This window comes from Canis lupus, chromosome 12 (genome assembly GCF_011100685.1).
Source record: "Canis lupus familiaris isolate Mischka breed German Shepherd chromosome 12, alternate assembly UU_Cfam_GSD_1.0, whole genome shotgun sequence".
Taxonomy (NCBI): Eukaryota; Metazoa; Chordata; class Mammalia; order Carnivora; family Canidae; genus Canis; species Canis lupus.
In genome coordinates, this window is record NC_049233.1 from 5321276 (window position 1) to 5336133 (window position 14858).

At 44.0% G+C, this 14858-nt stretch overlaps 2 protein-coding genes across 7 annotated transcripts in view; one reads left to right on the forward strand and one right to left on the reverse strand.

Annotated features, from left to right (window-relative positions):
• Nucleotides 1–5825, reverse strand: part of SLC26A8 (solute carrier family 26 member 8) — an 84097-nt gene extending 78272 nt beyond the window's left edge. For 3 of the 6 annotated variants that reach the window (XM_038553856.1, XM_038553855.1, XM_038553854.1), the window contains exon 1: nt 5609–5823. In XM_038553856.1, the coding sequence (XP_038409784.1) occupies nt 5609–5663 (55 nt within the window). In that variant the 5' untranslated portion in view covers nt 5664–5823. Of the gene's footprint in view, nt 1–3166; nt 3272–5608 lie in introns of those variants that run through there. The other 3 variants (XM_038553857.1, XM_038553852.1, XM_038553853.1) reach the window with 3 other exon arrangements.
• Nucleotides 5826–6479: 654 nt separating this feature from the next.
• MAPK14 (mitogen-activated protein kinase 14) overlaps nt 6480–14858 on the forward strand; it is a 73170-nt gene continuing 64791 nt past the window's right edge. Inside the window, 1 exon segment of the mRNA NM_001003206.1 lies at nt 6480–6595. Coding sequence (NP_001003206.1) covers nt 6480–6595 — 116 coding nt within the window.

Sequence of the window (14858 nt, forward strand, 5' to 3'; positions counted from 1 at the left end):
GTCATTCGTTTGTTCTCTGTAGTTAAGAGTCTTTTTCTTGGTTGTCTCTCTCTTTTTTCCTTTGTTTGTTTTTTAATTTTTTAAGGGTTTTATTTATTTACTCATGAGAGACACAGAGAGAGAGGCAGAGACATAGGCAGAGGGAGAATTCAAAGGGATACATGCACCCCTATGTTTACTGCAGCACTGTTTACAATAGCCAAACTATGGAAGCAGCCCAATTGTCCATCAATAGATGAATGGGTAAAGATGTGGTATATATATATATAATGGAATATAACTCAGCCATAAAAAAGAATGGACTCTTATCATTTGCAACAACATGGATGGAGCTAGAGGGTATCATGCTAAGTGAAAGAAGTTAGTCAGAGAGAGAGACGATATATCTCACTCATACGTGGAATTTTTTTAAAAGATATTATTTATTTATTCGAGAAACAGATATAGAGAGGCAGAGACACAGGCAGAGGGAGAAGCAGGCTCCATGCAGGGAGCCCGACGTGGGACTTGATCCCGGGTCCCCAGGACCATGCCCTGGGCTGAAGGCAGCGCTAAACTGCTGAGCCACCCAGGCTGCCCTCATACGTGGAATTTAAGAAAGAAAATATACGAGCAGGGACGCCTGGGTGGCTCATTGGTTGAGCATCTGCCTTTGGCTCAGGATCTCGGGGTCTTGGAATCAAGTCCCACATCAGGTTCCCCGCAGGGAACCTGCTTCTCCCTCTGCCTGGGGGAGAGGGCTACTGGGGGGAGGGGAAGTGGGGAGATAGGTGAAATAGGGGGTGGGGATTAAAGAGTACACTTCTCATGATCTAAAAAAAATAAAGTGCTTGAGCAGGACTAGTAATATGCACAGGGAAGTGCTTTGGGAAATGAATTATGTCAGTGGTATGCTCTAAAGGTATACTGTCCAGTATGGTAGCCACTGGCTACCTGTGGCTATTTAAATTTAATTTCATTAAAATAAAATAAAATAAAAAATTCTTCAGTTGAGCTAGTTACATATGAAGTGCTCACCAGCCACATGTGGCAGAGGCTACCATGCTGAACAGTGTAGGTATAAATCATTTCCACTATCACAGAAAAGTTCTATCGGACAGGAGAGACTGAAGCAAAAAGTCTAATTGGAGGCCACTACTATTACTATAGTTTAGGGCAAAAGTAATCAAGTTATAACTCGTAGGAGGAACCTCAGTGAGGATGGTTAGCAGAGCTGGGGCAGCAGGAAAGCTGTCTTACAGGGTTCATCACATGACTGGCTAAAGGCAGCGAGGTAAAACACATGATTTCCTTATGGGTTGTTTTTTTTTGTTGTGGTGGTGGTGGTGGTTATTGTCTGGAGTATGTCATTTCTGGAGTTTGTCCAGTTCCATTATGTCTTTGTGGATTTCCTAGAATCCCTAATGCTTCATTTTCATTTACTAGCAGGGCACTTGTGACAAAGTATGATAGGAAACTCCTATTTACAGGAGGCAGATGCAGTTTGGTGTGGAGAAGGCAGTGCATTTTAGAAAAAGTTATCAAACTACACTGACGGGATAATGACCTTTTGGCTGAGACACAATTCGAGGGGGTGTCTGTTACTGACTCCTGAAGGTATCAGTGTGATGGGCCTCTGTATATAGCATGATCAACAACATGCTAAGCTCTACCTAAAATCTTGAAGGTAAGTGTCCACTTAGAAAACAATTCCCTGGGGGCCCCTGGGTAGCTCAGTTGGTTAAGACTCTGACTCTTGATTTCAGCTCCACCTGTTGGGCTCCTGCTGGGCATGAAGCCTGCTTGAGATTCCTCCTCTGACCCTATCTGTCCGGTGTGAGTGTACTCTCTATCTCTTACAATAAAACAACACAACGTAAAATAAAACAATTCTCTGATGCTTCCTGACATTACAAAATATTTCGGTGGGTCTGAAGTTTTTAAGATTTCATTTTCATATTCTACAAATGTGATTTTGGGCATCAGGCTTCACTACTAACAAATTATTTTAATCTTTGTAGTCCACACTTGGTGCCCATGCAAATAGCATCAGCATCATCTGGGAACATGTTAGAAATTCAGATTCTCAGGCCCCACCTAGCAAGACCTAATTTATCAGAGACTCTGAGGATGGGCCAGCAGTTGGTTTAAAAAGCCCTCCTGGTGATTCTGGCAGTAAAATATGAGGACCACTGTAAATGTAGCCAATTATCTTTACTTGGTCAGTCTTTCTGTGCTAAATTTGGTGGCATTGTTTAAAACAGGCACACTATCCCCCACACTATCCATGCTTATCTAGCCATCCCTCTATTCATTTACATAATGTGTTAAAAGTATCTTAAAAAGCCAAGAATAAAACACTTAATCAGAACCCAATTTTCTGATTATTGACCTGATAGATATGAAATCCTGAACCTCAGTTTAGTTGCAATAACATCTTTTCCCTCATATCATCATCTTTCCTCTATCCTCTGCAATCATGGTAAGGTAAAATTCGCTTCCAAAATTTCAAATAAGCATTTGTAATTCCATCAGAAACAACAGCCATTTGCCTGTTACCACCTCATGTTCTTATAGGGAACGTATTTGGAATCCAGCAAAGGCACAAGCGAGGTGCATTGCTTTCAAATATCCTTCAGTCTCTCTATCTGGTGGCTGGGGATGAATAATAAGTTGACAGCCCCCAAGGAGCTGACCATCAGACACATAAACAACTACTTTTAATGCGACTTGGTGAGACTATTATCAGTGGGGTGTGTTGGAGATAAACTCATTTCTGGGGTAGGGATGTTGGAAAGGCTTCCAAGGGGGCCACTGATACATTGATAGGAGTCAAGAGGAAGAGATAGGAGCCAAGGCAGGTGGGAGTGGGAGGCTCAATCCGAGGGAAGAAAATGAACAGAGCAGTGAGGTCTGGAAGTAGGAGGCGGGCCTGGGCAGTCGGGCTTCAGGAGGAGACGGCAGGGTGGTAAGGAGAGGCTCGGGCTGCTGCCCCAGTACAATGCAGACCAATGCGTCTGAAAGGATTCGGTTGCAAACCGCAAGCATTGCCTCTAGTCCTTTGACTAGTAGAGACGATGCCCCCGAGAAATGAGCTTTCCCCGGACTAGGGTCATTCATTCATTTCACACACATCGAGCGCTCTCGAAGCGCCTGGGCTGGCGGGCGACCGACGCCCCGCTCTAACCTGCGGCCGCGGCTCCACCGGGGCCCGGCGGGGGCGCGAGTGCCAGCGCCGGGGTCCCAGCGCCGGGGTCCCACGCTGCTCCGGCCGGGCTGGCGGCGCTGTGGACGCGGCCGCCGGCGGTTCCCGAGCCGTTGCGCCCGAACCCGCGGGCGTTCCGGCGGGCGGGGGACGCGAGCACCCGCACCTGCGGTGGGGCCCGGGGTGGGGGTGGGGAGGCCCTTAACCTGTGCCACCCAGGCCTCCACTTGCTTTGGGGTTTGACTACTCTTGACTGGGGGGCCTTCTTTTTTTTTTATTTATTTATTTTTATTTTTTAATTTTTATTTATTTATGATAGTCACAGAAAGAGAGAGAGAGAGGCAGAGACACAGGCAGAGGGAGAAGCAGGCTCCATGCACTGGGAGCCCGATGTGGGATTCGATCCCGGGTCTCCAGGATCGCGCCCTAGGCCGAAGGCAGGCGCCAAACCGCTGCGCCACCTAGGGATCCCTGGGGGGCCTTCTTAATGCCAGGCCTCGCGCCCTGCACTTCACGCACAGCGATTCACTGAAAGCACCCTACGGCTTTGTCAGGTCGGAAGACGCAGGAGCACCTGGAAGCTGGAAGGTCACTCAAGTCTGCAACCCTCGCTCTCTGCCCCCCAAGCCCGGCTCCTCCCACCGAAGGACAGTCTTCTGCCCGGGTCTCTCGCTGGGCTCCCCCAGCGCCCCGCCCTTTAACCTTTGGAAGTTTACTCAGTCCCTGTCACTATGTGACTACGCCCTGGATTCCTGCTTGGCCCAGCTGCAGTTTTACACTTGCTCGATTACTGGGTTAAAATCTAACACATTCACTTTACCTATTCGTTCCTTTTTTGTAGATTGTCACCCATCGCCCCCCATAAGGCGGGGATTTTTCTTTTTTTTTTTTTATTTTTATTTATTTATTTATTTATTGGCAGGGATTTTTCTAATGGCTGTATTATCAGTGCCTAAACAATGTGGTAGATATAGTAAGCGCTCAGTCAGTTGTAAATTCCATGTAGGCAGCAACTGTGTCTATTTTTTTTAAAGGTTTTATTTATTCATGAGAGAGAGAGAGAGAGAGAGAGAGAGGCAGAGACACAGGCAGAGGGAGAAGCAGGCTCCATGCAGGGAGCCGGACGTGGGACTCGATCCCGCGTCTCCAGGACCACGCCCTGGGCTGAAGGCGGCTCTAAACCACTGAGCCACCCTGGCTGCCCAACTGTGTCTATTTTTAAATTGCCTTTTGTCAATCAGAAGTGGCTGGCACAGAGTAGGCATTCGGTACATGTTTGTTGAAAGAGTGACTGAATGTACTGTTTAGTTCATTTTTACCCTTTCAGTCACTCCCACTTCACTATCCCAATTTGGTGGATAATCATGAATTCCTTAGGTTCATTCCTACTGCCGAGTTTCCTCCCTTGTATCCATCCACTCATCACCTTGATTGCCCACTCCCACCCGCCATTTCTTTCCAATCACATTTTTGCTTCTCGCCTCTTCCTTCAACCTTCATTACTTCTTGGAGGGCTCCCTAAACTGCAGGTAGCCTTGGAACATTTTCAAGCAGCATGTCTTCATAGGCGAGAGAATCCAGACTAAGCCACATCGGATCCTCCAAGAAAAGCTTTCCAGGAATGACCCATGACTCTGGTTTTTATTTTTGTTTTTCCTTGAGGAGAACTGAGGATCCTGCACTCTCTCCTAAGTTGAGATCATGGTCATTATTCATAATTTGTTCAATAAATATTTATGGGGTACCTATTATATTCTAGGCACTGTGCTAGGTGCTGGGACAAGATATGCAAAATCTGAGCATTCTAAAGGATGCACGACACGAAAGAGAATAATCACGGGAAGGGTTGAGAGGTGTCCTGGCTTGGACCCAGTTACTTCTAAGAGACATTGTAACAAACTTTAACAAAGGAATAAGTTGGTTACAGTGGCTGTAGGCATGGTTATATAGTATCTTGCTCACTCACACTTACTATCTTGTTCAGCTTTACAGGTAACCCTATTAGGCGCGGATGTAAGGCAGGAATTACTTTTGCAGAAGCTGGAACTAGAGTCTAAGAGAGGTCAATAGACTTGCCTAATAGGACACCCTCTGCCTTGCTCTCCTTAACCTGAGGCAAGAATCAAGCTTCAGAGCAGGATTCAGTTTCAAACCCTCAGAAGTACTCTTTTCAAAAATCCTTCTCCAAGGGGGATGCGGGAGACTTTCCTGAATCAGAACTGCCTGGAGCATATTATAAAAATGCGCGTTCTTGGCGCCTATCACCGACCTATCCACTTAGACTCCCTGTGGGTCCTGGGACTTGGCTTTTTTTTTTTTTTTTTTTTTTTAACACTCCAAGTGTTCTTTTGCACATAAACGTTTAAAGACCGTTAGGAGAGTTTGGGTGGAAAACCTCAGACTTAACGTAGAGCTAATACTTGCTTTCGGGATAGGGTCCGTCACAGTTCCGAAGATTAAGCCGTATGTCCCCGAACATGGAATAACGGCTTTCTGGCTGGAACCTTCCTTTTCCAAATGTAAGTATTTCTTGGAAGTTGGAGGTTCTGCTGAGCAGATGCTCGGCTGCTGGTGACTACCGGCAGTTCAAAGATCTTTTGGCTCTTTTCCCGACACCCTATTAGTCGCCGTCGCCTCCCGCCACGGAGCCGGGCGTTTGCCCCGCCGACCACGGTGGGGCGCACGCGGCATACGTTGCCTGCCTGTCCCTCCCTTTCCCGGGTCCGCCTTCGCGCCCTTAAGAGCAGTCCCCGAGAGTTCCTGCCTCTGGTCTCCAGCTGTTGCCCTTTTCTCGCGAGAAGTGCTCCTCCCATCCTCTCCGGTAGTCCACCCCCTCCCGTGGGCAGGTTCCATATTGGGTAAAATCTCGGCTCGCGGAGAGTCCCGGGAGCTGGTCTCGCGAGAGTACGGCTAGCGACTCCTGTTCGCTGGCTCTGGAACGGCGATCACTGGAACTTGAGCGGGCGCTGCAGCTGGAGCCGCAGTTCCGCGGCGCAGCCCGGGGTCGGCCTGGTCGGGGAGAGGGTGCAGGGAGAGCGTGGTGGGCGCAGCCCTGAGCCCCGCAGCCTGCCCCTGCCCTTCACCGGGCTCGCCCGGCAGCTGCGGCTGACAGGGGCCGCGCGCGCGGGAGTCGGCGGGGTCGCGTCTGCCGCACCTGCGCCGACTGCCAGCTCCGGGTCCCCGCCCGGCCCGGCGGGCAACGAGGGCCCGGGAGCGGGAGCGGGAGCGGGTGCGGGTGCGGGCGCAGGCGGGGCCCCTCAGGGCCACCTCCTAGCCCCGCGGCCGCCGCTGGAAGATGTCTCAGGAGAGGCCCACGTTCTACCGGCAGGAGCTGAATAAGACAATCTGGGAGGTGCCCGAGCGTTACCAGAACCTGTCCCCGGTGGGCTCCGGCGCCTACGGCTCCGTGTGGTGAGTGTCACCGGGCTTGGGTCTGCGGCGGGCTTGGTGGCCTCAGCACCCCAGAACCAGGCCTGCCCACACAGCTCAGCGATGCACCAAGCGGTAGGAATTTTCTCTGGGGGAGGGCATCGTTGCCCATTCGACCCCTGTGCTGCACGCCCGGGACCCCCTTGCACCCCTCACTCTGCACCCCCAGGGAGGCGGTCGGCTGTGTGCAGGATGCAGGTCCACGGTGGGCGGTGGTGCTGGAGCTCGGCCCTGCCTCGCACCCTGCGCAATCCCTTCTGGGGGGGTGGCTGCTCGGGGGAGGGGGGCTGGCACAGAGGCCGGGGCGTCTCTCCGGGGGTGGGGGGTGTCTCCCTGCCAGCCTCGAGCCGAAGGAGCCTCTCCGGAGGTGCAGCCACTCTGGGCGCGCGGGAGCCTGCCCTCCAAGCAGACAAGCCCGGGGGGGCTGCAGGGAGAAGCAGAAGGGCCAAGCTCTACGGGAGACTGCGAGCGTCGGAACAAAACTGACGACCAAGGGCTTTCTGCCCTGGCTTTTTTTTTTTTTTTTTTTTGCAGACCTCTTTCGAAATCTCATTTCGAGAGGCATTCTTTTCGAATTCGCACTTGCATTAGCAGCGACCCAAAGAACCGAAAATACCGACTTTATCTCGGCCAGCCTAGTGCCAGCTTGAGTTGTGTGTTTCCGATTCTGTTGAAAGCGTATTTCCTTTTCGCTGAGTGGGGGTGGGTGGTAGTGCCTGCAAGAACACTGCAGCTTGAGAAACTGGCGGCTTCACTGATTAGTCACATACCACTGCTCATTTAAGTATTGTTTGGCAAAAACAGTTTTTTCACTTGGAGCAAGTGAGATTCAGATCCGTTGGACGCGCTCAAGATCAAAGAATCATGAGCAATCTGGGGAGGTATTGTAAGTATTTCTTAATTGCAGTACATCTTGTGAATATTGTGTTTTTAAACTTCTTTAGAGAGTTCGCAGGGAACTGATCTACATTTGTAGCCTGAGGTACACGATGGTTTTCATAAGGATAGGGAATATATAGCAAAGGAAGGGAGAGACACTTCTCAGCTTTAATTCACACTGTGTTTTAAATTAAATCGATCCAATAAAATTCTTGGATCTAAAATATTTCACTAGTTTAGGTATTACACACCATATTTTAGAGTTACTGTAACTTGAGAGCTGCTGATCTGAAACTAATTCCTGTATTCATGTGAATCATTTGAAAAGGGCTCCATAAGATTTTGGGAGGGTGGGGGTGGGGGTGAGGGAAACGAATTCCAGACTTTTGGATGTGTTAATCTTTATAATTCTTGTGTTTCTTAAAGTCACATCATGAATTTCCTGTTTGCTAGAATCTTCTGGGTAATTGAGATTGTGCAATTGTGTCAAGCAACAGATCATATTGCATTTTCTAGTTCAAGCTGCGTGAGTTCATCTTGCTGATGGTCCCGTGCTTGACATCTTTTCCTCATTTTTATAATATGGCAGTTTACGTTTTAAGGGAATTTGCAACATTTTACTGTATCCATCTATATGTGTGATTGATTTGCAAATTTTCAGAGATATATTTGGATCATGGCTCCTTTAATAGCTTATTATTTTACCACTCTTTTTCATTCTGTTATGTCATAATTGACATTAATTTTCGTAGTACCAAGTTTCTGTTTCCAATGATGTTTAAACTTTAATGAAATGATACAGCAGAATAGCTCAACTATGGGGAGTTTAGTGGACCTGAAAACAACTGCTTGCAAGGTCTTCCTACTGTTGGTATGAATAGCTCTGTCCTGGAACTGCAGATTCAGATTTAGAGTGAAGTATCATAAAAATGACCTTTACATTTCCTTAGTACTATACTTTTTTGGCTTACAGAAGCCAGAAATATCTGACACTTGGAAGTGATTTTGTTAAACATATTTTAAAAAATATGTATAGAATTATATACACATTGTATAAAATTCAAAAGGCGTAAAAGGATATTTAACGAAAGGTATCCTTTCCTTTCTTGTTCTCCAACTGTGCTATTCCTTTCCTCTGAGACAGCCCCTGTTAAGTTTCTTATGTGTCTTTACAAGGAGGCAGAGCCCATTCATTTGTTTTTAGTAGTATTTCTGTTGAGGGATTTAAAGTGTGACATATGGTATATTGGTGGAAGAGAATGCATCTTATGTGTGTCAGTTGACTATGGCAAATATAATTGATTTTGGATTGAAAATATCAGAATTTAGATATACATAAGTAAGTGGCATCTCATTCAGAATTATTTGAAGTTATTCTTTCAGTTCTTTCAGATTCTTAGCAGTGTTTTGGGTGTTGCAGCAAACTTTTTTTTTTTTTTTTTTTTTAATTTCTCTTACAGCATTCTGGAGCCTGTGTTATTTTTCACTGCCATCATCCTTTAAGAACAGATTTGATTTTAGGGAATAAGAAAATCAAGCTGAATTCAAATAATTTAGAGAATTTGTACTCAAGTCTGGCGAGAAAGATTAGGCATTCAGGTTGGTCTTGTTTTAGGTCAAATAGGAGTTATAACTATAAAGTAATGACAGAATTTCTTGTGTGACTTGTAGAACTGGATCTGAAGTCTGTTCCGAAAAAGAATCTCTGAAAGCATTTTAAGGAATGCAACCTCACGCAAATATCTGTCAGTTTCCTAATTTGATTGCTCCTAAGTGTGATATACTTTGATGTATATTAAAAGTTTTTTATGTTAAGCCTATTTTCTCATTTTAATTTTCACTAAGTCTACAGTAAAAAGGCAAGCAGCAGCCTGTATGCTATGAATCCAAGATCAAGGAATCAGACTAGAAATTGAAAATTGATAAGGTTTTATTTTTTTAATTTTTCAATTTTTTAAAAAATTGATAAGGTTTTATAATATACCTTTCCTTTTTAAAAGGTAAAGGGAACTAAATAAGTCTTGCAGTTTTAAGGAACTTTGTTGCATTGTCTGTGAGGGGAAATGAAGCAAAATTGTTTAAGAATACTTTGTTGCAAAGCATTGATTTTCTGGTTTTGGGACAGAAGGAGGGACTCTTTGTGGTGAGTTTAAGGAAATATAAACAGGAACTTAAATGCCTTTCCTCTGGGTATGGTTTTTCCAGACCCTTGCTGTTGATTAGAGGAGGTGGGGCCCTGGTAGCCATAAAATAGGTAGCCATAAAATAAAAAATACTCTTAAGTCATAGTCCTTTGTTGATTCAACAACACTGAATACCAGCTACGGACTAGATAATGGGCTAGGTTTCATGAGATAGAGTGCTGAGCAAGACAGTGAGATAATCCATTCCCTCGTCAAGCTAAGTCTAATGTGAATAAAAAAACTACATTTTATGGATTGCTTACTGTTCTAGGCATTTTACTGTGTAGTTTATATTTATCACGAGTGTATTTAGCCTATGCAAGATTTTTTAGTGAGAGGATGGCAAAACTTACTAAGAAATCAAATCCAGCTTCCTAAATGCTCTGTGGAATAAGACTGTATATACATGAATATAATAAACAAAGCTAAGGTTTAGTGTTAATAGCCATTCACTGTTTTAAATCTTTTATTCTTTTCTTTTAGGATGAGCCAGGGCACAGATAAATGAAAATACATCATTATTGACTATGCAAAGATGACTTTCTTGACTCCTAATCAGTAAGAGGGGCCTGCCCTTTACTTTTCTGGTGACGATAGTAGGCCCTTACTGAACTTTCTTCCCATTTGCTTTTCTTTGTAACCGAAAGCAAGATGGTTCACTGCATGTTGCCAGTACCAACAACAAATAGATATTTAAAGATAATTGCAAATATTTATGTTATTGATATATAAACATAAAGAATTAAAAAAAATAATTCAGTCAAATTTGTTATAAAGTAATTTTTCTAATTGAATCCCATTTTGATGGATTCTGATGCTTTTCTCTGGCTCCCATTTTAAAATGAGGGTATCCTGAACCTCTGGCTTTTCAGTTCTGCCAGCTTAATTTCTTGATATTGAAGAGTACTCTGTTTTTGATTTCTCTCTAACTCAGCCTCAGAGATGATGTGTGTGTTGACTTTGCCTTTCATGGGCAATGGTGCAGATGGCGCTGAGCCCTTGAGGCTTTGAATTCAAAGGTAGAGGAATTCACTGGGCTAGATCACTCTCAGTTTAGTATAAATTGGCATTTTTATGGGATTTTATACTATAAAATATTTTCATTGAAAGCATTATCATTCAGTCTTCACTGACTCTCTTATTAACCCAGTTATATAGGTGAAGAACTGGACTCATTCATTGAAAGAATGGCTTATTCGTCAGTGGTACTCTGGATTTGGTTTTAGGTTTTCAACACTTTACAAGTCATCTTTTCTCTACCTATAGGCTGCTGAGTTTGTGTGATAGTGCCTTCTTTTGTACTGTTTGTTCCTTCTCCCACTTTTTGTGAAGAAAGAGGTTGCTGGGTCACTTGCAATAGAGCTGTGACTGTACAGAACCAATCCCACTAGTGTCATTGCCTAGCTTATCTGTGGGGTAATGACGTAACTTATTAAAGTCACACCTCTTCCTCAGAATTGATAGACCAAAAAACGAACTCATTGCGCAGATCAGATTCTTTTCCCAAGTAATTATTAGGAAGTACAAATACTTAATTCCTGAATTTGTGAATCCTGGTGGTTTGAAATTCTTTAATCTGCATTTAGTAGAGTTGGGACTATCTATACATGTTTGCATTATGTAAGTATAGGATATTAATGAAAATAACTGCCTCTCCAGGCCTTTGAAAAATACATTAGATTTTTGCTCTTTACTGTGAAATTCGATATTGATTTGTTCCTATCCAGGAGGTATCAGTACTGTAATGTTTAATAAAAACTTCATTGTAAAGTGGGTTTCCCTGACTTCAGAACCTAGGGATTTTGTCTCATGGTCGCTATGTACTTAGAAGTCAATGCACAGAAGAAAAAAAAAAAAAAAGAACTCTTTAAACTTGAAATGTTTATGTAAATAAAGCTGTCAGTATTTAGAAGTTTGTCTTTGCACAGGGTGTGCATAAATTAAGTGCATGTGTGTTAAAGATTTATAAAATGAACCACTTTTCCAGCATTTCAGCCTGTTAAGAGTTTATTCCAGGAAAGAGGAAAATCATGGTCTATAAATTCTGCACTTTTGATAAATAGGTCCCATATTCTGACATCTTGGCTCCTAGACTGAAGGTCAGGGGAGAAAGTACACAAAAGAGAGGAATCTAGGATGACCGCTAAGTTTTGGTTTGGGACAAATGGCTAGATTTTATTTTATTTATTTTTATTTTTTATTTTTATTTTTTTTAATTTATTTATGATAGTCACAGAGAGAGAGAGAGAGAGGCAGAGACACAGGCAGAGAGAGAAGCAGGCTCCATGCACCGGGAGCCCGACGTGGGATTCGATCCCAGGTCTCCAGGATCGCGCCCTGGGCCAAAGGCAGGCGCCAAACCGCTGCGCCACCCAGGGATCCCAAATGGCTAGATTTTAACACCATTATCTGAACTTTAAAGTATTGTAAGTAGGGATCCCTGGGTGGCTCAGCGGTTTGGCGCCTGCCTTGGGCCCAGGGCATGATCCTGGAGTCCTGGGATCAAATCCCACGTCGGGCTCCCTGCATGGAGCCTGTTTCTCCCTCTGCCTGTGTCTCTGCCTCTTTCTCTCTCTGTCTCTCATGAATAAATAAATAAAATCTTTAAAAAAAAAAAATAAAGGATTGTAAGTAATGTGGAAGCAAAGGGAGAGAATGTTAGGCTCATGCTATTGTCTTTGAGGACAGGACTGTGTATTATACTGATACTTTGAGGACCTACTATGTATGAGTCATTCTTCAGGTGTTGGAGATGGTGTATGAACAAAGAGACAAAAGTTTCTGCCTATAAGAAACTATATTTTAAGGGGGATAAAAGTAGAAATAGATAACAAATAAAAATTTATAGTATGTCAGATGATTGGTGCTATGGGGAAAATGAAGCAAGGAAAGGAGAGGGAATCCTGGGATGGCTGTGTTGCACTTTTAAGTAGGGTAGTCAGGGTAGGCCTCAATGATGAAGTGACAGCTGAGCAAAGACCAGCAGGAGGTGATGTAGAACACTAATTGGACCTGGGTGGGGAGGGACGAACATTCCAGGCTGAGGGATCAGGAAGTACAAAGGCCCTGAGGCAAAGGCCTCTTTCGCTGGAATAGCTAGGAGACCAGTCTGGCTAGCACTGAGTGATCCAGGGGCCAAGTAGTAGTAGAAGAGGGTGGAGGGGCTGCAGATGTGCAGAGGTCAATGAAGGGCCTTACTTGCCTTTATAAGAACTGTGCCTTTTACTCTGCATGAGAGGGGAAGCCAACGGAGGGTTCTGACCAGAGGAGAGACATGATCTAATTTATGTTTTAACAGATCACTCTGCTCTGGGGTCTCTATTTTTTCATTCTATTCCCTACCCATTAGAGGTGCTAATTGTAGTTTAGGGTAGAATGGGAGAGTCCCATGAATTGGTGCACAGCCCCAAACCCATGCACACAATTCTCCTTCCAGAAGACTCAAAGTACCAGAGCTGGTACTTTTGTAGGGCCCTAGAAATCAGGGTATTCCAGTCTAGCTCTTTAAATAACATGGGCTTACTTTAGTTTTTCAGGTTTCTGTTGCCAAAAGGAAGGGAGCAAAGAGATTAGCTCTAGACTTCTGCTGACAAAAGATTAGCCTGCTGACAGGTTGAATGTTTTCTAACTTTTTTTGGGCTTCTAGGTTTTTTTCTAATGATTGGATCATATTTTAAAAGACATTTTTACCTTCCTTCAACATTTAAGATCTCATTTATTTTCTATTTTATTTGGCTGTGTATCTGCTTTACATTCCTTTACCTTCCCCCCCTTATAATAATTTTAGTAGAGGTCTGATTATTGTTACCTGTTACTAATGTTTTGGCTGTGAAGCCTCAGGGACTTCTCTGTTAACTTGAATAAGTCTTACAGATTGAACGATTATACACATATGTGACCCTATAAATACCCATAGGGTTTATTGTCCTCCCTGCCTTTATAGATACAGGCTTCTCTCCTCTTTCATGGAAGCTCTCCCCCCTTTTACTGCTCTATCATCTAGTTGGGGAAAATAAGTGTTCCTAAACACAGATTCCCATGGCAACATAACAAAAAGGTAATAGAACAAATGTTTATTTTGTCTAGCTGCTGTCTGAGTAACTTCAGACCCTGAACACATTGGCTCCTGTTACTTTGAATGATGTTGTTACAGATTTCCTTGTTTTCCTCAAAACCTCTAGGCCTTGGTGGTATTGTCACTGTGCCTGTGACATGAAGGAAGGTATGTGAATATGTGTATCTTACTGTCAGTCTACCCACAGGTATGCATTCGTTCCTTTTCCAAGCTTATGCTCCGGAGTGGGGGTATCACGCAACACAACCATGCTCCCCCCCCAAAAAAAAGCAAAAAACATACCACTTATCCCTTTTGTTTTCTTATATTCATTAATTCGGTATTGCCATATTAAGCACTGTACTAGATGTTATGTTTATAAAAATAAAAAAACAAAAAACAAAAAACAAAAAAAGCAGACTGCTTTTGAAAAATACCAGTCTAGAAGGGACATGTTACATTGATTTCTCAGAGATCGCTTTGGAGGGAGGTCCTCTATAGCTTTTCTTTTCTGCCTTCTTTCACTTAACTTGCCATTTTAGTTCTACCTTTATGTTTCTAATGCTTCCTTTGAAATTTTCTTTTAGATTTTTTTGTCTCCTTTGACTCTGTCGACATACTGGTCGCTTTTTATATCTAGGGCAACCTTATGCAAGGATATGTGTTGGAAATCTGTGTCAGAGAAACCTTTCCATCTGATGATTCAGATCTAGAAAGTGATGACATTACCATGTGCCCACAACAGGTCAGAACTTCTTCTTTTGATCTGCCCAGGGCTCAGGGAGGCTGGTGTGTTAGGGGAAGCAGGGAGCTGTGAGGGCAAGGGTCCCTAATCCAGCCCTGTCTTCCACTTGGGGTGGTGTCTCTGCTGTGATAGTCTTCACTTACACATTAAGTGCCCTTAATCATGTGTGTCCTGTGACACTTAGCTTGAAGTGTCTGGTTTATGCAAGTGTTACTGAATTCTTGTTATTTCCTCATCCTTGTAGTAGATATAACTTTATTCCCAGAAATAATTGCTTTATTCTCAATATCCCCAAGAGATATTTCTTTTTTTCCCCCCTCTTCTGTCAAATCCATCTAGGGCTTTAGGTAGCTTGTGCTTTCTTGAATTTAGACTTTTGCATAA